This window comes from Cibotium barometz, chromosome 8, assembly GCF_041138505.1.
Source record: "Cibotium barometz isolate CiBa-2024 chromosome 8, ASM4113850v1, whole genome shotgun sequence".
Lineage (NCBI taxonomy): Eukaryota > Viridiplantae > Streptophyta > Polypodiopsida > Cyatheales > Cibotiaceae > Cibotium > Cibotium barometz.
Window position 1 is genome coordinate 20,532,857 of NC_141053.1, and position 20,228 is coordinate 20,553,084.

Below are 20,228 nucleotides of genomic sequence, written 5' to 3' on the forward strand. Positions count from 1 at the left end.
TGTTATTCTCATTAAATTTGATTTTTATGCATAGAAAGATGCATAAAGGAATTTTTTATTATAAAAGTGTTATGCTCATTAAATTTGATTTTTATGCATAGAAGGATGCATAAAGAAATTTTTTTAATTATAAAAATGTTATTCTTATTAAATTTAATTTCTATGCATAGAAAGGTGCATAATGGAAATTTTTTTATTATAAAAGTGTTATTTCCATTGAAATTGATTTTTATGCATAGAAAGATGCATAAAGAAAATTTTTATTATAAAAGTGTTATTCTTATTAAATTTAATTTCTATGCATAGAAAGATGCATAATGGAAATTTTTTTATTATAAAAGTGTTATTCCCATTGAAATTGATTTTTATGCATAGAAAGATGCATAAAGGAATTTTTTTATTATAAAAGTGTTATGCTTATTAAATTTAATTTCTATGCATAGAAAGGTGCATAATGGAAATTTTTTTATTATAAAAGTGTTAGTCCTATTAAATTTGATTTTATGTATAAATAGATGCATGAAGAAATTCTTTTTTTATATATAAAAGTGTTATTCCCATTGAAGTTGATTTTTATGCATAAATAGATGCATAAAGAATTTTTATATCAAAATTAGAATTCTCTTAAATTCTATGTTTAAATTCTATGAGTATTTGATAAATGAATAATCAAATACTCTAAGAGATAAATTTCTATCGTGTTATATTCACACGGTTTGTAAAAAGAAAATTCAAAAAATTTATCGAGATGAAATTATTCATATAAATGATTAATTTATTCCTCATTGGAATTCATAGTAGCTAATTTAGAAATCAATTAAGTGTATATTCAAAGAAAGAAATTCCGTAAAATAGTAACTGAATTATCAAACCTTTTCGAGAAAGATAGTTCAGGAAAAATCTTATCCGACTCTTGAACCTTGAATCAGACTATGACCAAGACCAAACTCTTTCATCAATTTTGAGGAAAGAAGATGTGACCAGTTTAGAAAAATACTCTCAAAACTCTCGCCAAATCTGAAACTAAGTTTGAGACCCTTCGAATTGATCTGTGGATCAAGGTTACAGAATTCGAGGAATTCTGGTACGAAATTTAAAATTCCGTTCAAGAAGTTTTGGGGATACTGATTCAAGACATACTCATTGTATTCAAAAGAATATCGAACTGAAAACTTGCATAGAAACCCTGTTTTCTTAAAGGACTATCTTACGCTAGAATGCTGGTGGAGGGAGCATTTGGTATATGTTTTTCTAAGGGAAGTTCGGTTGCAACAGCTAGCGGGGAGTGTTCAAAGGACGGCTCACACGGCGGTATGGTTGAAAGATGGTGTGTTTCTGGTACGATGGGCGAGGGTCGACGAAGCGATCCCTGAGTGAAGTGCTAGGACACCTAAGAAGGCTGCTGAAGGGTTCTGACCAGGCGATGCACGGGCTCGCAGTGCCTAGGACACCCATGTGTATGTCATGGAAGATATGTATGAAAAGAAGGGATTGCATGGAAATTTTGAGTTATGATATCTGTAACCAATAACTGTTTTGTCAATGGATTATTTTATATGTTAAAGTTTTAAAGAGGAGTGTGTGTGTATCCGTATTTGAAAGAAAAAGTTAAGAAAGGCATTCAATTATGGGTGGGTGAGTAATTGTCTGGTTCTACCAATTCCAGTGCTTGGTAACCCATGGGCCAGATGGGGTTGGAATTAGTGGAGTTTTAATGATTAAATTGAAATAGTAGGAATACACTTAGAATTCAAGTAGTTAAATAAAACCCTGAAGAATTTCTCAAATGAGTAGATCAACGGCTGTGCCTGATTTCGGTTAGGAAAAAAGTGTTGATTTCCTCATATGATTAGATCAACGGCTGTGCCTGATTTTGGTTAGGAAAAAGCATTGATTTCCTTAGATGATTAGATCAACGGCTGTGCCTGATTTCGGTTAGGAAAAAGCATTGATTTCTTCAAATTAAGTAAGTGATAGTTTTCCTTCTATCTGGTTTAATCAGGTGAACGATAGTCTAATCTCTTGAACCCGTTAGAAAATTCGTTAAGAAAAATAAAAAAGGTGAAATTATCCCCGTTTTTTCAGACAAGGAAAATTTTCCCGGTTTCGGTTTCAGAATGAGTACCAGATTAGTCTTGTGTCCGGATATTCAAGGCGAGGCCCTGAGTGGGAAACCCTGCCCCACGCAAGAGGAAGATACTTTTGCTGCTAGAAACTTGGAATCTGGTGCGCGGAGGGGGCAGAGGGGTCTCACAGCTGGTATCAGAGCACTGTTGTTGTAAACTTACGAAACAGCAGCAGAAATTGCCTAAAATTTTAAAGTAAATCTGGAAAATAATGTTTTCACTTGTTAAGATTATGTTTAAAATGAACTTCATAAATTGAAAACTCATAAATTGAACTGGATTTTTAGATGGATTCCCCAAATCTCTCTAGCATTCTCGGACTCTCCCAGATTTAGGATATGATCGCCTTTGCCTTCGATAATCTCATCAACTCTGCTACAACCTGAGAAAGCAGAGTGAGACTCGCTTGTCACTTTGAGGATCTGTACTTTCCCGATCCACTAGAGCGACATCAACATATGTGGTTCTCTGGAGGGCGAAGTATTCGTGTCAATACCAATCAACGTTAGAGACTCAGACAGAATATCTTGCTGACCATGATCTTGATAAGGCTAGGAGTTGTTCATTATGTACAACTCTATAATCACTCACCCCGAAATTTTAGAAATTCTTACCGTATTTTTAGACTTCTTAGCCGCTTTATTCCTAGGAGTAGAATTACAGCACCATTATCAATGTGATGAATCGTGTATATCATAGCATGTCTCCATCGGAGTATTGCCTTTTTATGCGTACTCGATTGAGGCGGTGACTTTTGGAACTGAGACGCTCTATGTATATATCAAAAACTTTTGATAATAAATGATGTTTTGCAAAAGATTCCAAATTGTTTTTGTGGTTGTGAATATTGGTTAATAAAATTATCAGAGTGAATCTTGTTTTCAAGAATTATGATGGAATATTTATTTGTTTTAAGAAATAAAATAGTCATAAATATGTTGACAAAGTTAAGTTGACAAAATATTGTTTTGTCAGAATCATGAGGCGCGTGACCTATGCTAGGCAGCCGGATCCTCTTACCGATGATGAAGAGTTAGATCCGGACGTTCATAAAACCCTGCACTGATCCCAACCTGATCCCAACCTGGTCCCTTCAAGGGTGAAGGGGAACGGTTAGGAGAAGTAGTGGAAAAATGGATCGAGGAAATGGAAGAGTATTTTGATGTAACCAGTCATAACGAGAGGAGCAAGATAACTCTTGGCAGATTGAAAATTGTGAAAACGGCCAGGGTCGCATGGAGGAACCATTGCGAGACAAACCGTCTCGACCAAAATACCTAGACGTGGTCAGATCTTAAGGCTTACCTCAGGAAGAGGTTCTGTCCTCCGGGCTTCTTGGAAACCAAAATGAATGAGTTCTTGGAACTGAAGCAGGATAGCCGGACGATTGAAGAATACCATCAGGCATTTGCCCTTCTCCTCAAATATTCTCCACTTTTGGATGAAGAGCAGCTGATGGCTAGATTCATTCAAGGGATGAACGAGCCATTGGACACTTTAGTAAAAAATGCCAAACCAGTCTCAATGGTAGAAGCTGTTAGAATGGCAAAGGACTTTGCTAAAGCGTTTGTTGTTAAGGTCCCGCCGAAGCCTGCACCCTTAAACTTTAAAAGATTCCAAACCCCGGGAAGTGCTTCAAACTTTCCACCCCCAAAGAGGCAGCAAGGCCCTAATCACAATCAAGATGCAGGGAAATTCAGAAGTGAAGGAAGACCCTTCCCTCAGAACACTTTCTTAGGAGCCCCACCTCTTTCAAGGATTCAGAGGGATGAGCTTAGAAGTGAGAATAGGTGTTTTGGGTGTTAGGGTTTCGATCCCCAGCTTAAAGACTACCCAACTCCTGCCATGTCAAGAGGATAGGGAAGTCAAGGACCCATAGTGTAGAGACTAGCCCCTTCGTATCAGTCAAATCAAGGTCCGTGTCTTGCCAAAATCAGGGCAATCCGAGGAGGACTCCAGCTCAACCATCTGCCTCTGTTCTTCAGAGTAGTCTCAGAACTCCCTCCCAGAACTAGGGTAACCAAAGAGAAAGAGTTCCGCCCCAATCTGCAAAACAGCCAGAGCAGTTACGATAGCAGAAGTAGTGGAAGAGGAAAGAGGTCAGATTTATGCTGCGATTGAAAACCAAGGGCCAAATCGTCAATTCTCTGTCATCCATACTCCAGCTGAGTATAAGGGTAAGCCATTCAAGCTTTTGATTGATTCAGGCAGTACTCATTCATTTATTTCCCCAGGATGCTTTAGTAAGCTAGTCTTAGAATAGAAATAAGGGAAACCTATGCAAGTTGAATTGGCCAGTGGGAAGATTCTTTTCACTCACCATGAGGTAGATCGTATTCAGTTTAATCTGGTGGATGGGAATGTAACTGACTACTCAGAGTCTTACCTTTTGGGAGTTTTTGACGAAATCCTTGGAATGGATTGGCTCCACAAAAATTAAGCTGACATTCATTGTCACAATGGAACCATTTCCTTCCGTGACCTTCACGGGAACAAAGTTCAAGGAACTAGAATTTCTAGATCCCCTGATCTGCAATTAGTAAAAGCTTCTAAGTTACTAAAAGGACTTAGAAAGAAGCAGCTCATTTATGTTGTCAAAATGAATTCGGTAGGCACAAAGTTAAAAGCTAAAGAACCAGAATGGTTAAGTGAGTATGATGATTTATTCCTAGCAAAGCTAACTGAGATGCCTTCGATTCGGGAAGTGGATCATGAGATAGAATTGATCCCCGGAGCTCAGCCAGTAGCCCAGCGCTCGTACAAAATGCCAGTCCCTGAAGCCATTGAACTCAAGGAACAACTTAGGTAGCTGTTAGAACAAGGGTTTGTAAGACCCAGTGTTTCACCTTGGGGAGCGCCAGTTCTCTTTCAGAAAAAGAAGGATAGAACGTTAAGACTCTGTGTGGATTACAAAGGTCTCAATCAGCTGACAGTTAAGAATAAGTATCCTATCCCCAGAATTGATGAGCTTTTGGACAGGCTAAATGGAGCCCAGATCTTCACAAAGATAGATCTTAAATCACGGTATTACCAGATCAGGATTAATGATCAAGATATCCCGAAGACAGCCATCAATACTCGCTATGGGCACTATGAATTTATTGTCATGCCGTTTGGATTGCTCATCACTAGGTCCATAACCTCATCATCAAATTTAATCTCTGTGACAAATGAAGCTTGTAAACCTTTTGACCCTTCTGAACTTCTAATTCATCCTTTGTGTAGTTGTCTTTGTCTGCATGAAGAAATAGATAAGCCACAAATCCAAAGCAGTACTCAAGAACTTTGCACTTTTTCTTGTGCAGAGGGCAGTGTTCAAGAAAAATCTTTATCCTCTTATCTTTTGAATAGGCATCCCACCTACCTGACATGCTCTTCTTTTCAGATGAGGATAGGGCAAAGCTAGACATGTGAACATATTGTGATGATCCCTCATTTATAATTTCTGTACCAAAAAATTTACTATTTGCCTCCCACTCTTCCCTAACATAGAGCTTGCCATGTCCTTAACAATTTGTTCTAAATTAAAGGGCACATTGAATATAGGCTCAACATCTGGAAGACGTTCATCATGCCCAGCTCTCCTTAATAAATCAAATAGGTTTTCATTGGCACTAGGCTCATCTGTTACCTCTTCAAGTGTCTTTACATCTTCCAAAGGATCATAGGAGTGAACTACCTGAGAACCACCTGCTCCATGCTGGCCACGGCACGAGGATGAACAAATAACAAGAAGCTGAATTGCCTATCGCACAGCACGAGGACAAAGAAAGGACTAGAAACAAACTCTCTTATCGCACGGTAACCTAAACGTTGAACTAAAACCGTGTGTGGAGGAAGGGGCAAAGAAGGAGGACCGAAATTAAAAAATTCAAATTTAAACAAGGCACGACTATATATAGATCTTATTAGGGCTGATGTCATACATGTACGACGAAAGTGAAGGACTGACGTCACCAAAATGTGCCATTGTGCCATGTGTAGGGCTGACATCATCATTGGAGTGCCACGTTGTAGGGCTTACGTCATCCCCGCAATGATATCGCATTCTATAAAATGGGAAAAATATTCAAAAAAAATTTTGTCAAGTACCATTGACGGCTCAAGTGTTTTTATGTGAATATTTTTGTAACTTTGCATAGCATCTGCAATCCTCCCTCTACGGCACGAGTAGTACCATCCGTCAGGCTCCAATCAGGCTTATCGCATTGTGGACAGCGCGTTCTCGCCTCCTCCCTTGACGGCACGAGTAGACTAATCCGGTCGGGTCTGATCTCAGTTATCGCATCGTTGACAGCGACTACGGCATGGTCCGTTAGGCTCCAATACCTCCTATCGCACCGTGGACAGCTAGACAGCGCCTTCTTGCCCTCCTCCCACGGTGCGAGTAGACATATCCGAAAAATTTACAAAGGCACATCAATTACAAGACAAAACTTTTCATTGATGAATTACATACGTAAATTTACAAAATCCCAAGAGTCTAAATAGACTTCATAGAAAAAACCCAAAGCTTTCTTATTAAGTCATGCTTATACAATCATATTCCCAATCAGCATCTACCAAGGTCTTCGACTCCATTTGCATTTGAATCTTTTTATTCTTCACCTTGAACTGTGCCCCACTTATATCCTCTCTTCCCACCACCATGATATTGAGGTGCTCCCTAATATTTAGTAGGCTCCAATGCCTGCTTGCACTTACAATTTTCACCACACCATTGGGCAACCTAACGCATATGTCAAGAGGCAAAACAACTTGTTCATCCGCTTGCAATGGGACCCAACTACTATTTTTCTTCATCCACCGTTCGTAATAAAAGCGAATGTATAAGGTAGCACGAGCTTTAAGATACCAAAATGTAACACTGGACTCTACTATTTTGCACTTGAATGTATCATCCTTATGCTGCCCCTCTACAATGTTCCACTGCTCTCTAAGCAAGGCAACCATGTCATCACCTAGTACTTTCTTGCACACAAACATGGTAAGTGTTTGTGAGAAAGTAAATTGATTGAACATCTTAGCAAAAAGATGAAGTGGATATACCTAACTGAGACCCACAGATCGAGATGGCTTTGCAAACTTCAAAGATTCTTGTATGACACAAAGCATCTTTGATTTCATGACCATAACCGTCCAAGCATCAGGAGTTGGCCATTCAACATAAGAGAGGAGAGGAGATGTGATGCATAAAGAATTTTATTTTTATTACTAAATTTGGACGTTCAAGAGGGAAAGTGGACTTGAAAATGAAATTTTTTGACTACAATGAAATTTGAGATGGGTTTTTTGGGAAATCTCGAAAATTTTAAAATTTTAAGGATTTTTTGAGCCACGAAAATGGTGGGACCATGCTTACCCTAAACCCCCTACTTATTTTAAGGATTTTAAGGATTTTTTGAGCCACGAAAATGGTAGGACAAGTGTAATTATTAGTACTGAAAGCCTAGTCCCCCTCCCTACAGCCTAGTCTCCCTCCCTATATTCAAAGGAGACCAAATGTGCACAATCCTCTATTCCTATTGGTCCATTACTAATTACTTTCATTAGCAAAAGGCCCAAAATATGTTCAAATGCCCCCTAATGGGGAAACTCAGACTTATCAGCTCATAGCTTTACAAATAAACTTTTGCAATTTGGAATTTAAGCCTTGTGCAGAGTTGCCTTGATTATGATGCAAAAATTAACCTCCAAGGAAAATGAAAGCCTAAGGCCAGAGGCTGAGGAGTTAATGGAAGCCATCTCATCACATCCATTCTTAGAATGCAAGAGAATCCTTATTTTTTTATATAAAGATTCTTTACACATCTATTTATGCATAATTTCAATTTTAAGAAGAATAACACTTTCGAAATAAAAATAAATCTTTTATGCATCTTTCTATGCATAAATTCAATTTTAATGAGAATAACTCTTTTGAAATAAAAATAAATTTCTTTATGCATCATTCTATGCATAACATCAAAATTGATGAGAGAATAACTCTTTTGAAATAAAAATAATTTCTTTATGCACCTATTTATGCATAAAATGAAAATTGATGAGAATAACTCTTTTGAAATAAAAATAAATTTCTTTATGCACCTTTCTATGCATAAAATGAAAATTGATGAGAATAACTCTTTTGAAATAAAAATAAATTTCTTTATGCATCTTTCTAAGCATAAAATGAAAATTGATGAGAGTAACTCTTTTGGAATAAAAATAAATTTCTTTATGCATCTTTCTATGCATAAAATGAAAATTGATGACAGTAACTCTTTTGAAATAAAAATAAAATTCTTTATGCATCTTTCTATGCATAAAATCAAAATTACACTTTCTATGTAAGCCATTATACAACTATTGTTAATGGATTATACAAACTTGTAAACAAGCAAATGTTTGCGAAAGCCATCTTGTAACTTGTAATCCAGTACAACTCTAATACAAAGTATATTCTCCATGCCTTCCCATCATGTTGTCATTCATGCTATTTATCTTGAGCAAGAAGTACTCATTTGAGTGAGAACAAGAATATAGAGAGTGAAAACAAGACTAGTCTAGGCTTGGCAACCTTTACGATAAATCGCAAGTCACCTGGCAAACTTGAACCTTTATGTCCCTATCTCTTATTGAAAGTCTTGATCAAGAGTAAGAAGGTGGATCAACTTTGTCAAGTTTTGAGTGATAGTCAACAATCACTTCTCACAAGGTAAGTTGAGATAGACCAAGATACCCTGAGCATATTTGCAGAAGTCACATATTTGTAGCATCCACAACATGCATCCTACTTAGCATGGTACCAAGTCTACACATAAGCAGTCCCATAACTATTCAACTACATATGGCTAACCCTAGTGTCTAAACTAGGCACTATTGGGCACCAAGTCTACACATAAGCAGTCTCATAACTATTTAGCCATAACTATTCAGCCACATATGGCTAACCTTAGTGTCTAACTAGGCATTATTGGGCACCCGGTCATGCTCATATAATGCTGAGGGTGGAGCATTGATGTCTAATTGTTTGAGCCTATTTTATACCCATTGATCTTGAAGATAGGGCCATGGTTGTCTCCCTAATGGAGTCGATTGTAAACTATTTCTAGGTCACCACTTGGGAAACTTGAGGCAAACATGAAGTCAGTTAATTAGAGAGTCTTTAGAGCCTAAAAAGGGTACCTACATCCCCATTTCACAATTCGTCCACTTCTCCATTGAGCAAAACCCCCTTTATTCTTCATCATCACAAACTTTGTGTCAACTCAATTAAAGAAGAGCTATTTAGGCTTCAATCATGAAGTGTATGCATGGGACTTGCAAAGGTTCTAATGTATCACAAAATTTGGTCTTTTATTCGTCTCATATATTATAGTGTAATCTTGAGCAACATAGTTTGTTGCCCAAACAATACTTCTATATTTATTTATTTTTTGGCTTTTGTAGATAAAATTGAGTGTCATTTGTGACACTGAAGAGACCACATTAAAACAATAATGCATGCCTCACAAATTAATAATGGTTCCAGAAGTTTGTTAACGTAATCTCCATGAGATGTAGTTTGAGTTGGGCAAGGAGAAATTTGACTTGGTATGCCATATCATGGCCACCTTTGGAAGCCTAAGCGTTGTCTCATCTTTAAGAATAGTGAACTCCACCAACCAACGAGAAGTGCATTTGTAGGAATAGTGGACATGAGAACTTCAAATAGTGTGTTGCTAGTGGTAGCTATGTGTGAAGTTAGAGTATGGGCCCATCTACTAGGCATGCCCTCGAGCATCTCACTAAGCCGCCCTAGCAATGGGGATGTGGTTAGCCACTACTTGTGAAGCCAACCTAGTTGTATCATCATACGATGGTGACGAACACCATTTGTGTGTTAGAGGGCGAGGTTGTGGCGTGATTGAGAGCTTGAAAACACGACATGCCTTGAGGACATACCTTTATAGACTGTAACACTTGGCTCAAATGAGGGCGTCCAAAAATGGAGATAATGAGCTTGAGAACCTTCCTCCTTGTTTATACACAACGGCGACAAAGTTAATAAAGCTCCTTGTTAGAGGGCGAGGTTGTGGCGTGATTGAGAGCTTGAAAACACGACATGCCTTGAGGACATACCTTTATAGACTGTAACACTTGGCTCAAATGAGGGCGTCCAAAAATGGAGATAATGAGCTTGAGAACCTTCCTCCTTGTTTATACACAACGGCGACAAAGTTAATAAAGCTCTGGCACCCTATCTCATCAACAAACGGGCATAGCCCAGTCTTGGCAATATTTGGTGGATCTTGGGCTCGAACCCCATGAATTGCAGCTTCCATTTCCTTATTGCGAGATGGATTCCGCTCGATCGATCCCTTGGAATGTGTTTTTCCGAGTGGGACATCTCTGAGGTGGAAATTCAAGCCAATGAAATACGTATGAACTCTATGAGTGTGGAAGAGGGGTGTTTGGTTCGGACAAACAGTGCGGTGTGTGGAGACAAATTAGCCCTCAAAGGAGAGGAGAGGGAGCCATTTTGAGTCTTTTTGACCCTAGCATTGACCCCCTCCTTGCTGCAAACGGCCCGTTTGGGGGTTCGAATCTAACATACACATGTATCTTATGTTGTGAGATACCCTTACTTTTTCTCTGCTACTTTACTGTGCACAAGCAAACCCTAGCTCTTCTCTCTTCACCATCACCATTATCATCGTCAACAACTCTGCTCAGGTATGTCTGCTTTGGCCCTGCTCTCTGTTGCTTTACATTTTGCTCAGTTGGTGTTTATCTTCGATTAGGGTTAGCAGGAATCAAACTAACTGAAATGGCTTAGGGTTTGCAGAGATATTTAGGGTAAGAAGAATTGATTCAGGATTTGCATAAGGAGAAGGAATTTAGGGTTACTAGAGCGAAGTAGGGCTATCAGAGCGATGTAGGGCAGCAGACTACTTTAGGGTTAGCAGAGAAAATTTAGGCTTCTTACGGCTCAGCAGAGGGGTTTCTGGTTTAGCATCTAGTAGAAACGATTTAGGGTCAGCAGCTAGCAGAAAAGGTTTAGGGTTAGCAGAAATAGTCAAGCAATTTAGGTTTAGCAGAGCGATTTGGAAAAACCGACCAGGTTTTGGATAGTTTTACATACCGATGTAGGGTTAGCCATGTAGGATTAACAGGTTTAGAAGATCGATTTAGGGTTGGCATGTCGTATTAGGCTTGGCTTAGCTGCCTGGTTGCGTGGCGTTTGCATCCTGTCGATAAATGTGAGTCTTTTTCAGTGGCAGGGGTTTGTCTGCAGCTAGCGATACTGTTAAAGCCCTCCATTTTCTCTGCATTTTTTGCGTTCGAGCTTGATCAACCCTTCCGAAAGAAGATAGAAAAACCGGCCTATGCCCCATCTTCCCTGCCCCTGTGCTCTTATCATCTTTTAGGGTTTTCCTTCATCTATTCTTGTGCTAGGTTAGGTTTCCTGTAACATTTTTGGTCTTCTACATGGGTTCTGTTCATGTATTGCCTTTATCAATGGTCTTTTATGTGGGTTTTGGTTTTTCTTTCTGTCATTGATGGCCTTCTACATTGGTTCTTGTATGTTATGCTGTCATTGATCACGTGTTTTATAATTTTGATGAGTATTTTGCTTTACGTACCGCCTTTCTTCTAGGGTTTTTCATGTCAGATCGATTGTTTTAGCTACGTTTGTTTGCTAATCTGATTGCATTTGTCTCTGCAGGAGACAGACACTGCCTATTTTGATGCAAGGATTTTTCAACACTTTCAGAGCATTGGAGCAGTTCAAACACCTTCTGGTCTATGAATTTCCTGAACTGTCTGTTGATTGCATTGTGAAACAGTGTTAGTGCACAAACATGAAAGTGAAAGCAAGAAAATCATCTCGAAGGGCTGCTGCCAAGGAACAATCGGCTCAATTTTCACCAAGGAAAGGGAGAGATGTAAGAAGTGCTTTGGACAAGCGCAAGACTGCAGCAACTGCTCTAATCACATCATCCTCAAAGAAACAGCAGGCTGGTGAGGAAGCACTCTCTTCTCTTCATGGATTGTTTAAATTGATCCTTTTTGAGTGCAAGTAGCTAACTGTTTGGCTTTCTTTTGGCAGGTTCTCATCTTGTACCAACAAATCGGGCTTCACGTAGAACGAAGGTGACAAAGGATGGTGGCTCACGGGTTGATGGTGGACATGTCAACGATGCTTGCCATGACCTAAGGCTGGCCTTTTCCAGTATTGATGGAGCTTCATCAGATCACAAGGTATTGGCTGCTTTGGCTTGGCAGTGGGCTCATGACTGTCCACAGTTGCCAGGCGTTTCATGAAACGCATTTCGAAAACATTTCATACCTATACGATGCGTTTGACAAATGTTGCATACGTTTATGAAATGTTCCAAACTTACCTGAGAAATCATAGAATTGGTCTAGATAAAATCAAACTTTTTGCATGTGAAAACTGATTCCTTCTCATTGAAGATTTGATTAAAGAGTCTAGAGCCCAAACTTCGGTTTATAGTGCCTCTGAGGTGGGTTTTCTTTGCATTTTTATATGAGGCAAATGGCTATTTGATAGCAACCCCAAATCAAGTTGGAAAAAAGGTTTGAAATTAACAAAACGTTATTGAAACCTTTTGTACTTTTCCCAAGGTATGAAATTGATTCATTGCAACTATGCATGGGCCTGAGGTGCATGTGCGTTGGCAGTGGCGCCTCAGTGTTTTCCCTTCCATTAGGCCCTTGATATTTTTTGTTTTCAATAGCCGCTTTCTGTTCTTGTATAAGCCAAGTCTTTGTAGAGCTGTTTATGTGCCTACAAGATTTGCGGTGTTAAGAGCACATTAAAGTATGCTTAATGCTTTGCAGGGAGTTCATACAGCGTTAGACACAATTTTTTCTCCGGTTTTTCATTTGTTCAAAGGCTTGAATGGAGAAACCTCAAACAGCTGCACCAGCAGTGGTATGGTTCTTGTTGTGTGTTTACATTTAGTATTGCTTTGATTTAAGATGGGTTTTCATGGCTGATTGGCATTTTGAACAGATAATTGACTTATTGGGTGTGGTCATGTTGTTTTAGTTGAACTAGCGGACAGCGCAGATGAAAAGCTTGAGGATGTAGACACCAGGCCTGAGGGCCATAATGTAGATCAAGCTTGCACGGGGGTGGATCACAGCTCTGAGAAGGTGTGTGACAAGTCAGTTCTAGAATCTGCGACAGTGGCTGACGTCTCTCTGCCACCTGTTGTTGAACATGTCAGCTTGGCCTCCAACAGTACCGATGAGGAAGTATTTGCAGGACAAGCAGCCTTTGATGTAGGCTCAAACTGCATGGAGTGGTCGCTGGAGGTTGAAAATAGGGATCCTGTGCAAATTGCGGAACGAATGGAGGATGGATTATTTGATTCTGAAGGGTCATCATTGTACCTTGCTGTTCAACAGACTAAGGCATTGGATGGTAGCCATGAAACCAGTCAGGCTGAAGCTGTAGCAGACGACGACGATCTGGATGACTTTGACCCTTATCTTTTCATTAAACATTTACCCGATCTTTCAGAAGTGGTATTGTCAGGTCGACCTCCTGTATTGCTCCCAAAGCAAACACGGCGCTGTCCGCCCATTACACTTGTTTTAGATCTCGATGGTATGTCTTACTCTTTTTGATTAGTCTGCTTTGCTTTCAGGAATGTACCATGCATATCAATGGTGTGTATGTGTATGCTGACTCTCTTCTGGCTGGTACAAACAATCCCTTCCCACAGGACTGGGTAGGCAGTTAAGACAGGTGGCAACACTGCCCATCCAGCCCTGACATGCATGTGGCCAAGATCGGTGCTTGCTGTCAGGGGGGAACTGTTCAGTATCTGGCCTCAGTAGGAAAGGGTGTTTTTTTTTTTTTGGTGATAACAAGGGTTGGTCTTATTGTGTGTTGTTTACAGAGACATTGGTTCATTCCACTCTGGAGGAGTGCGAAGATGCGGATTTCACCTTTCCCGTAATCTTCAATTCTCAGGAGTACACTGTATATGTACGGCGCAGGCCGCATTTGCAGATGTTTATGGAGAGGGTTGCCCAAATGTTTGAAATAATCGTGTTTACGGCCAGCCAGAGTGTATATGCCGAGCAGTTACTGAATGTCCTGGATCCAAAAAGAAAGCTGATTCGGCATCGAGTGTTTCGAGATTCTTGCGTCTTTGTGGAAGGAAACTATTTGAAAGATCTCACAGTTTTGGGTCGTGACCTATCTAAGGTGGCAATTGTTGACAATTCCCCTCAGGTATTTTTATTTGCATGCATGCACAGCCAAAACCACCCCCCACCCACTCACAAATGGATGTGTGCATGCATGCACACGTGTGCATGTATGCATGTATACCATTATGCTGTAATATGCTAAAAGAATCGTGTATACATATATGTATGCATGTATGCCATTATACTGTAATATGCTAACTTTCGTATATACATGAGTAATGTATCATAATACTAACAATATTATAATGATTTATATACGTCAGTTAGGTGTGTATGCATACTAATGATGTCATGACATGAAGAATTAGACATGAGCACAGCCATGTGAGGAGACAATATGTGGCCTAATTTGACCCTGCTGTGTTTTGCAGGCTTTTGGTTTTCAGGTTGACAATGGCATTCCTATTGAGAGTTGGTTCGATGACAAATCTGACTCTGCCCTAATGGGGCTTCTCCCATTCTTGGAGACGTTGGTTGGTGTAGACGATGTCCGGCCCATCATTGCAAAGAAGTTTAATCTCAGGCAGAAAATTGCTGCAGCTATGGACCCTTCTTCTAATGGCAACCGAGGCGATCCCCTTGAACGGGGTGTGAAAGAAGTGTGAAGATCCCTCCTGTTGTCATGAAGATTCTTCAGTAATCGTTTTCTAATCATTGGTGAAAACAGAACATTTAGTAATTCGATGTAAATTTGTAGATTCCCACACGTAGTTGCCTGTGGTGATGGTGAATGACAATAAAGTAGACAAACTCAGGAAAATTAAAATAATATGGTCACATTCTCATGACTATAGCTTATGTTGGGTGGTTGTTTTCCTGAAATATGTACCCTGGTATGTGGTTTTAATTATGTTATGTATGTGCTTTACAAACCTGCTCAGATTCCTACGGAAGGCGTTGTAGCGAGACCTTAAAACGAATGATCATACCATCTTATTGAAAGCCAGAAATGATCTGTTTTTTTTGGGTGGTAGGGGGGTATTGTGGTTTGTTGGTTATTATGTGAAAAGTTGAATTTTTTGGGTATTGTGGTTAATTGAGTGTTTTTTCATGGTTCTGTGCACAAGTTGATTGGAATTAAGCTACATACAAGTTTCTTAGTCATGTTTGTGAGGTTCGAAGTTAAAGTTACATGTGGCAAAGGTGCACTTTTGGCTTATGAATTCAGTGAATCCTGAGAGTGCATATCAACGATTCAACACTCATGGCTTTGAGGGTTGAGTATGGTAGTGGCTTTGTTGCCCTATATAGACGCAACCAGCATTTGGGGCTGCTACTTTATTGGCCCCTCTACCCTTAAAGAGAGGTGGTCATTCAACCCATGTCCATAAAGCTAGGAGCCTATTGTAGGCTAGATTGATCACCTCCGTTAACAAAAGAAGAAAATTGTAAATGATACATGACATAATCTTGCCTGGCGTCATGCGCATCTTGCAGCGGTTAGTTGGCCACTGTTGCCTTATAATCCAGTCCGTGGCTGTTCCAACAGGCCGTTGGAAGATCTCCATGGACTTGAAATTACCAGCTTTGCTATCAAAGTTTCAGCTTCAGCTTATGCCTTATATTTCTTTATATTTCTTTTGGTCATCTCTTGTTAATGGATGATCTTGCAAGTACAATAAATACGCAATACTTGAGTTCCATCACTCTTGAGGCAACCACCACTATATGTACCACCATATTGTCTTGGGGGTGGGAATCTCAGCCAATTCCATGAATATTCCCTTAAAAAACATTAGAAAGCTATAAATTGGCAGCCTATTTTTAAATTTAGCCAAAGAAACATTGACTCCCTTCAGCAATTGTTTTTTTGATACCCGAGTTTTCTAAATTTAGCAAAATATTGACTCCTCCCTTGAGCCTTTGGGAAATGACATCATAGTGGTAGTGGGCAACAATGCAAAAAACCCAATCAAAGGTAAAGGTGCTATCTCGCCCATGTGTAAAGAAGGTTCTATAAAAAGTACTTTGGGGTTATAAGGCGAATCTCTCTTTTGTCTTTGCTATTTCAGTTTGCTACAAGGTGAGAAGACTTGGGGGTTTCATAGTGACTCTAGCTTTTGCCTTGGGGGGAGGAATTGAGGCTTGCGGTTGTCAATAAGACATTGTTGCATAAGCTAGGATATGGTTGGAGAGCCACAAGTCATTCTTGTTAAACATGACAAGGTCATCGTGAGGGCATCTAAAGAAACAACTTATATATGTAGTCCAAGACGATTTGGATGGCAATAAACTTTGGCATAAGAGTATGGATTTCTTAGTATGCATACTTTCAATAAGCTAATTGAGCATTTACCACCAATTTTTGGCAATCTAGATGTATGTTAAGGTTGTATGATGGGCAAGCATCCTTTTTGCAAGAGGCTCGTCTTCAGCTTATACACACGTTGATCTCTGATCTCTCAAAAGATGAGTACTATTAAGTTCTTATTTTGATTTATTGTAGGAGGATATGGGTGTCTTTTCTTAAAGAGTAGTCTCAAACTTTTAGAAAGTTTAAGAAATAGCTAGCAATAGTTGAAATTAAGCTAGGAATTAACTAGAAGCAATTAAGATTAATGAAGAGAAAAATGCATGTTTGGTGTTTTGTAAGGAAAGAGGTGGTAGCTTAATATAGTTTATACTCCACAACAAAATGGTATTAAAACATGCTATTATTGGAGTGGAACAATGACAAAAAAATTTTAAAATCTTTTTGGATTAAGGTGATTAACACATCGATTCATATTTTCAACATGAGTGAGTCTCTAAAGGGATGGCTCCACTATAAGCTCTATAGGCTTACTCAAGTAAGCCTATGGCTCCACTATAGGCTCTATGGCTTACTATGTTATTCTTTGCGTGAGAGTCATAGAGCTTATATTCTTTTAACTCCATGCTATAACCCAAGATGATGCATTTTTGTCTTTTAGCATTTGATTGGTCATGTGAGAAATTGAAACATGTACACAACATTACTCAAAAACACTTAAGTGAGCAATTGAAGGTTTCTTGCTTGAGTAAGCCTAAGATGTGGTATTCAAGAAAAAGCCGCGTCGGATGAAGAAGGGGGTTCTCTTTTCTTCAACATGCAAGAAGGGAATTACTAAAAGTATGTCTTCCTTGCATTCCACTGGGAAGCTCATATCATTTTCTATGTATATAGAATTCAAAGATAAGGACCCAAACATATTGTGCTAGGCATTTAAGTAATATAGGCAACTTCTAGATGGAGCAAAACCTTGAGCCAAGGCAACAAAGCCAGACATCTATAGGCTCTTGTTAAAGGGATCTTTGATGACGGATCCATAACTGCTAAGATAGAGGTTGAATGATAGTAGAAGCTAGGGAGTAAACTCACATTGATGGTTGATGAATTGTGTGGAGAAGGGCCTGGCCATGCATTATCTATATAGGCATGTATGAGGCGGTTACAACATAATTGCGTAAGTGGTCATAGTCGGTGCCACCATGTAACGTAGACTCCACCCATAAAGATATATTTTCTATATAGGTGTATATGAGATGGTTACAACATAATTGTGCAAGTGGTCATAGTCGGTGCCCCCATGCAATGTAGAGTCCACCCATAAAGGTGTACTTGAATCTAGTATGTAGTCACACTACCTCCCACGACCATCCTTGGACCCTGTTTGGGCCTCACATGTCATGTATCCAAGAGTAAAGGCTACCTACTCTACATGCGAACCATAATGGGATAACAATCTATTGTAGTAAGTAGCCTATATGACAGAGCCATCTTTAAACCATTTGGTCCCATAGGCTATCATCTCGCGTGAATATAGGGATGCGGGGTGCTGGGGTTGCTCAACCATGGCTACAACCTACTCCTCATAATGGGGAGCATACAAACATAAGCTAACAATCGATGCTTGGACAATACAACATGAGGATGTAGCATTGATATTCAACATTGTCCTTGCATCACTTTTTAAGGGTTGATGAAATTATGTGACCTTTGTGATTATGCTTTGGTTTTGCATAATATATGAATAAACTTGGTGGAAAAAATTGGCATTATGTAATGAGAAATTCATTGGTTGAATCCTTTTAGATCCATTTATAAATACTTGGAGGTGTTTTATATGCATTAATGATTTGCATGTATTGTCTGAATTGGTCTTCTAGTTTGAAACCAACAAGAAAGTATTCTAAAACCAATACTAAAACAATTTGTTCTTCATTTTTTTACAAAACCTAGAGGCCTTTTCCTTAAATTTTAGTGACCTAATTCATCATAATGGGATAAGAAACCAGCCAATCTCATGGCATTCCTATCCCCACAATCTCTCAAGTAGTAGTGGGGCTGGTTTCTTGTACTAGTGGGACAATAAACCAACCAATCTCATGGCATTCCTATCCCCAAAATCTCTCAAGCACCAATGGGTGCAAGAGGAATGCCTTCACAAACAGCCATAAATGGTCCTTATATTTACCTTGTTAGCAACCTATCCTCACTCTGGAGTTATATTTTGGGGACAAGAAGGAAAGGCAACTAGAGTATTTGAAATCTTGGTTGAGAAGGTGGAGATATATATATACTATTATGCATTATCCAAATGAACACAAAAAATTCTTTCATTAAAAATGTTTTAATTTTACCTTTGCTTTAGTGGCAAGACCCTAAAGAAATTATTTATTTGGGGCAAGAGAACATTTGAGGCTTTCATTCATGAGTTTAGAGGCACTTATAATGAGGCTCTTTGATCTTTCATATTGATATTGTTACATTTTTTTTTGTCATTAGTAGTGTAATGAAGCTTGTAACTTGTCATGTGTATTTACACCAAGACAAAAATATGGATATTTATTTGGTTTTAAACAAGGAGACAACAAAGGGTATTTAGTCCACAAAGTAAGAGAGTATGCACATTGCAATAACAAGCTCATTGGGGAAGACATTTAATGGGATTTAGTCCATGAAGTATGAGAGTGTGCACCTTGTAATAATAAGCCTGATGGGCTTTTTGATTCTAGACTTAGAGTTTGTTTATGTGCTCTAGGGATTTTACAAGTTGTGCATGGAAACTAGCCCTTAGGGGCAAGCTCATTAGAAAAAATCAATTATGATTAGTAGAGGTGGCTGGTATGCAGCTCCATGTATATAAGGTGGCTGGTATGTAGCTCCATGTATATAAGGTGGCACAAGGTGGCTCCTTGTGTATGATGACCACTTCATGGAGAATGAATTTTCCTTGGTAGGAAGACGTAAGGTACCTCCCTACATGTATCGCAGTTATATAAAAAAAGATGTATTTTTTCCATGATTGAATTCTAGAGAGAGATTGCATTTTGAAAATCTATTTGAATGAAATTTTTCCTATTTATATAAGAAACTCATGTATGAAAACAAATCTCAAATCCGATCTCCCTTGTAAGAGAATTTTAAGTTGTAAGTTAATAACGGGAATCGTAAACGAGGTTCAAGTTGACCAACAGTACGGAAAGTGAGCTATATAAATCCAAAGGGGGGCATATATTAGCTTAAAATTTATCGTCTTGGTTTTCTAATATCAACCAAAGTTTTTAATTTAAAATCCAAGTCCCCAAGGGTTGTCAACAAAGCCAGGTATCCACCTTAGACAAAATCCTTAAACTAGGTTTACAAATTAAGATAGTATAAATAAATGGTCTCAAATGTTGTAGACTTGGTAGAAAGGATGATTGCCAAGGGATCTATTAAATACAAGGGTTAGAGTGAATTAGAGTAAAGTAATATTAAAAGTAGGTACATGCCCTTGAGATAAGGGAATTCCATGGACCAAAAACATAGTGGGCTTCATTTTTTCAGAGTGGTTTTAGGACACGGAACCATACACCCCTACTTTAGAAAAAGATAAAATAAAATTTGCCTAAAAATTAGCTAAAGACAGGCACCCTCCTCAC

General features: G+C 38.9%; 1 protein-coding gene across 1 annotated transcript; it reads left to right on the plus strand.

Moving 5' to 3' along the window:
• The first annotated feature begins 10,604 nt into the window (after positions 1 to 10,604).
• LOC147636016 (uncharacterized) lies at positions 10,605 to 15,214 on the plus strand. Its single transcript, XM_086801458.1, has 7 exons — positions 10,605 to 10,823; positions 11,818 to 12,113; positions 12,202 to 12,353; positions 12,957 to 13,050; positions 13,168 to 13,731; positions 14,027 to 14,364; positions 14,714 to 15,214. Exons 2-7 carry the CDS (start codon positions 11,954 to 11,956, stop codon positions 14,945 to 14,947), a joined length of 1,542 nt encoding a protein of 513 aa, XP_086657584.1. The 5' UTR covers positions 10,605 to 10,823; positions 11,818 to 11,953; the 3' UTR covers positions 14,948 to 15,214.
• Positions 15,215 to 20,228: the final 5,014 nt, after the last annotated feature.

Excerpts from the sequence above, each read along its gene's own strand:
- LOC147636016 (XM_086801458.1), top strand. The coding sequence starts at position 11,954 with ATGAAAGTGAAAGCAAGAAAATCATCTCGAAGGGCTGCTGCCAAGGAA. Across the intron at positions 13,732-14,026 it reads ACTTGTTTTAGATCTCGATG|AGACATTGGTTCATTCCACT; the intron begins GTATGTCTTACT and ends TGTTGTTTACAG. Across the intron at positions 14,365-14,713 it reads TTGTTGACAATTCCCCTCAG|GCTTTTGGTTTTCAGGTTGA; the intron begins GTATTTTTATTT and ends TGTGTTTTGCAG.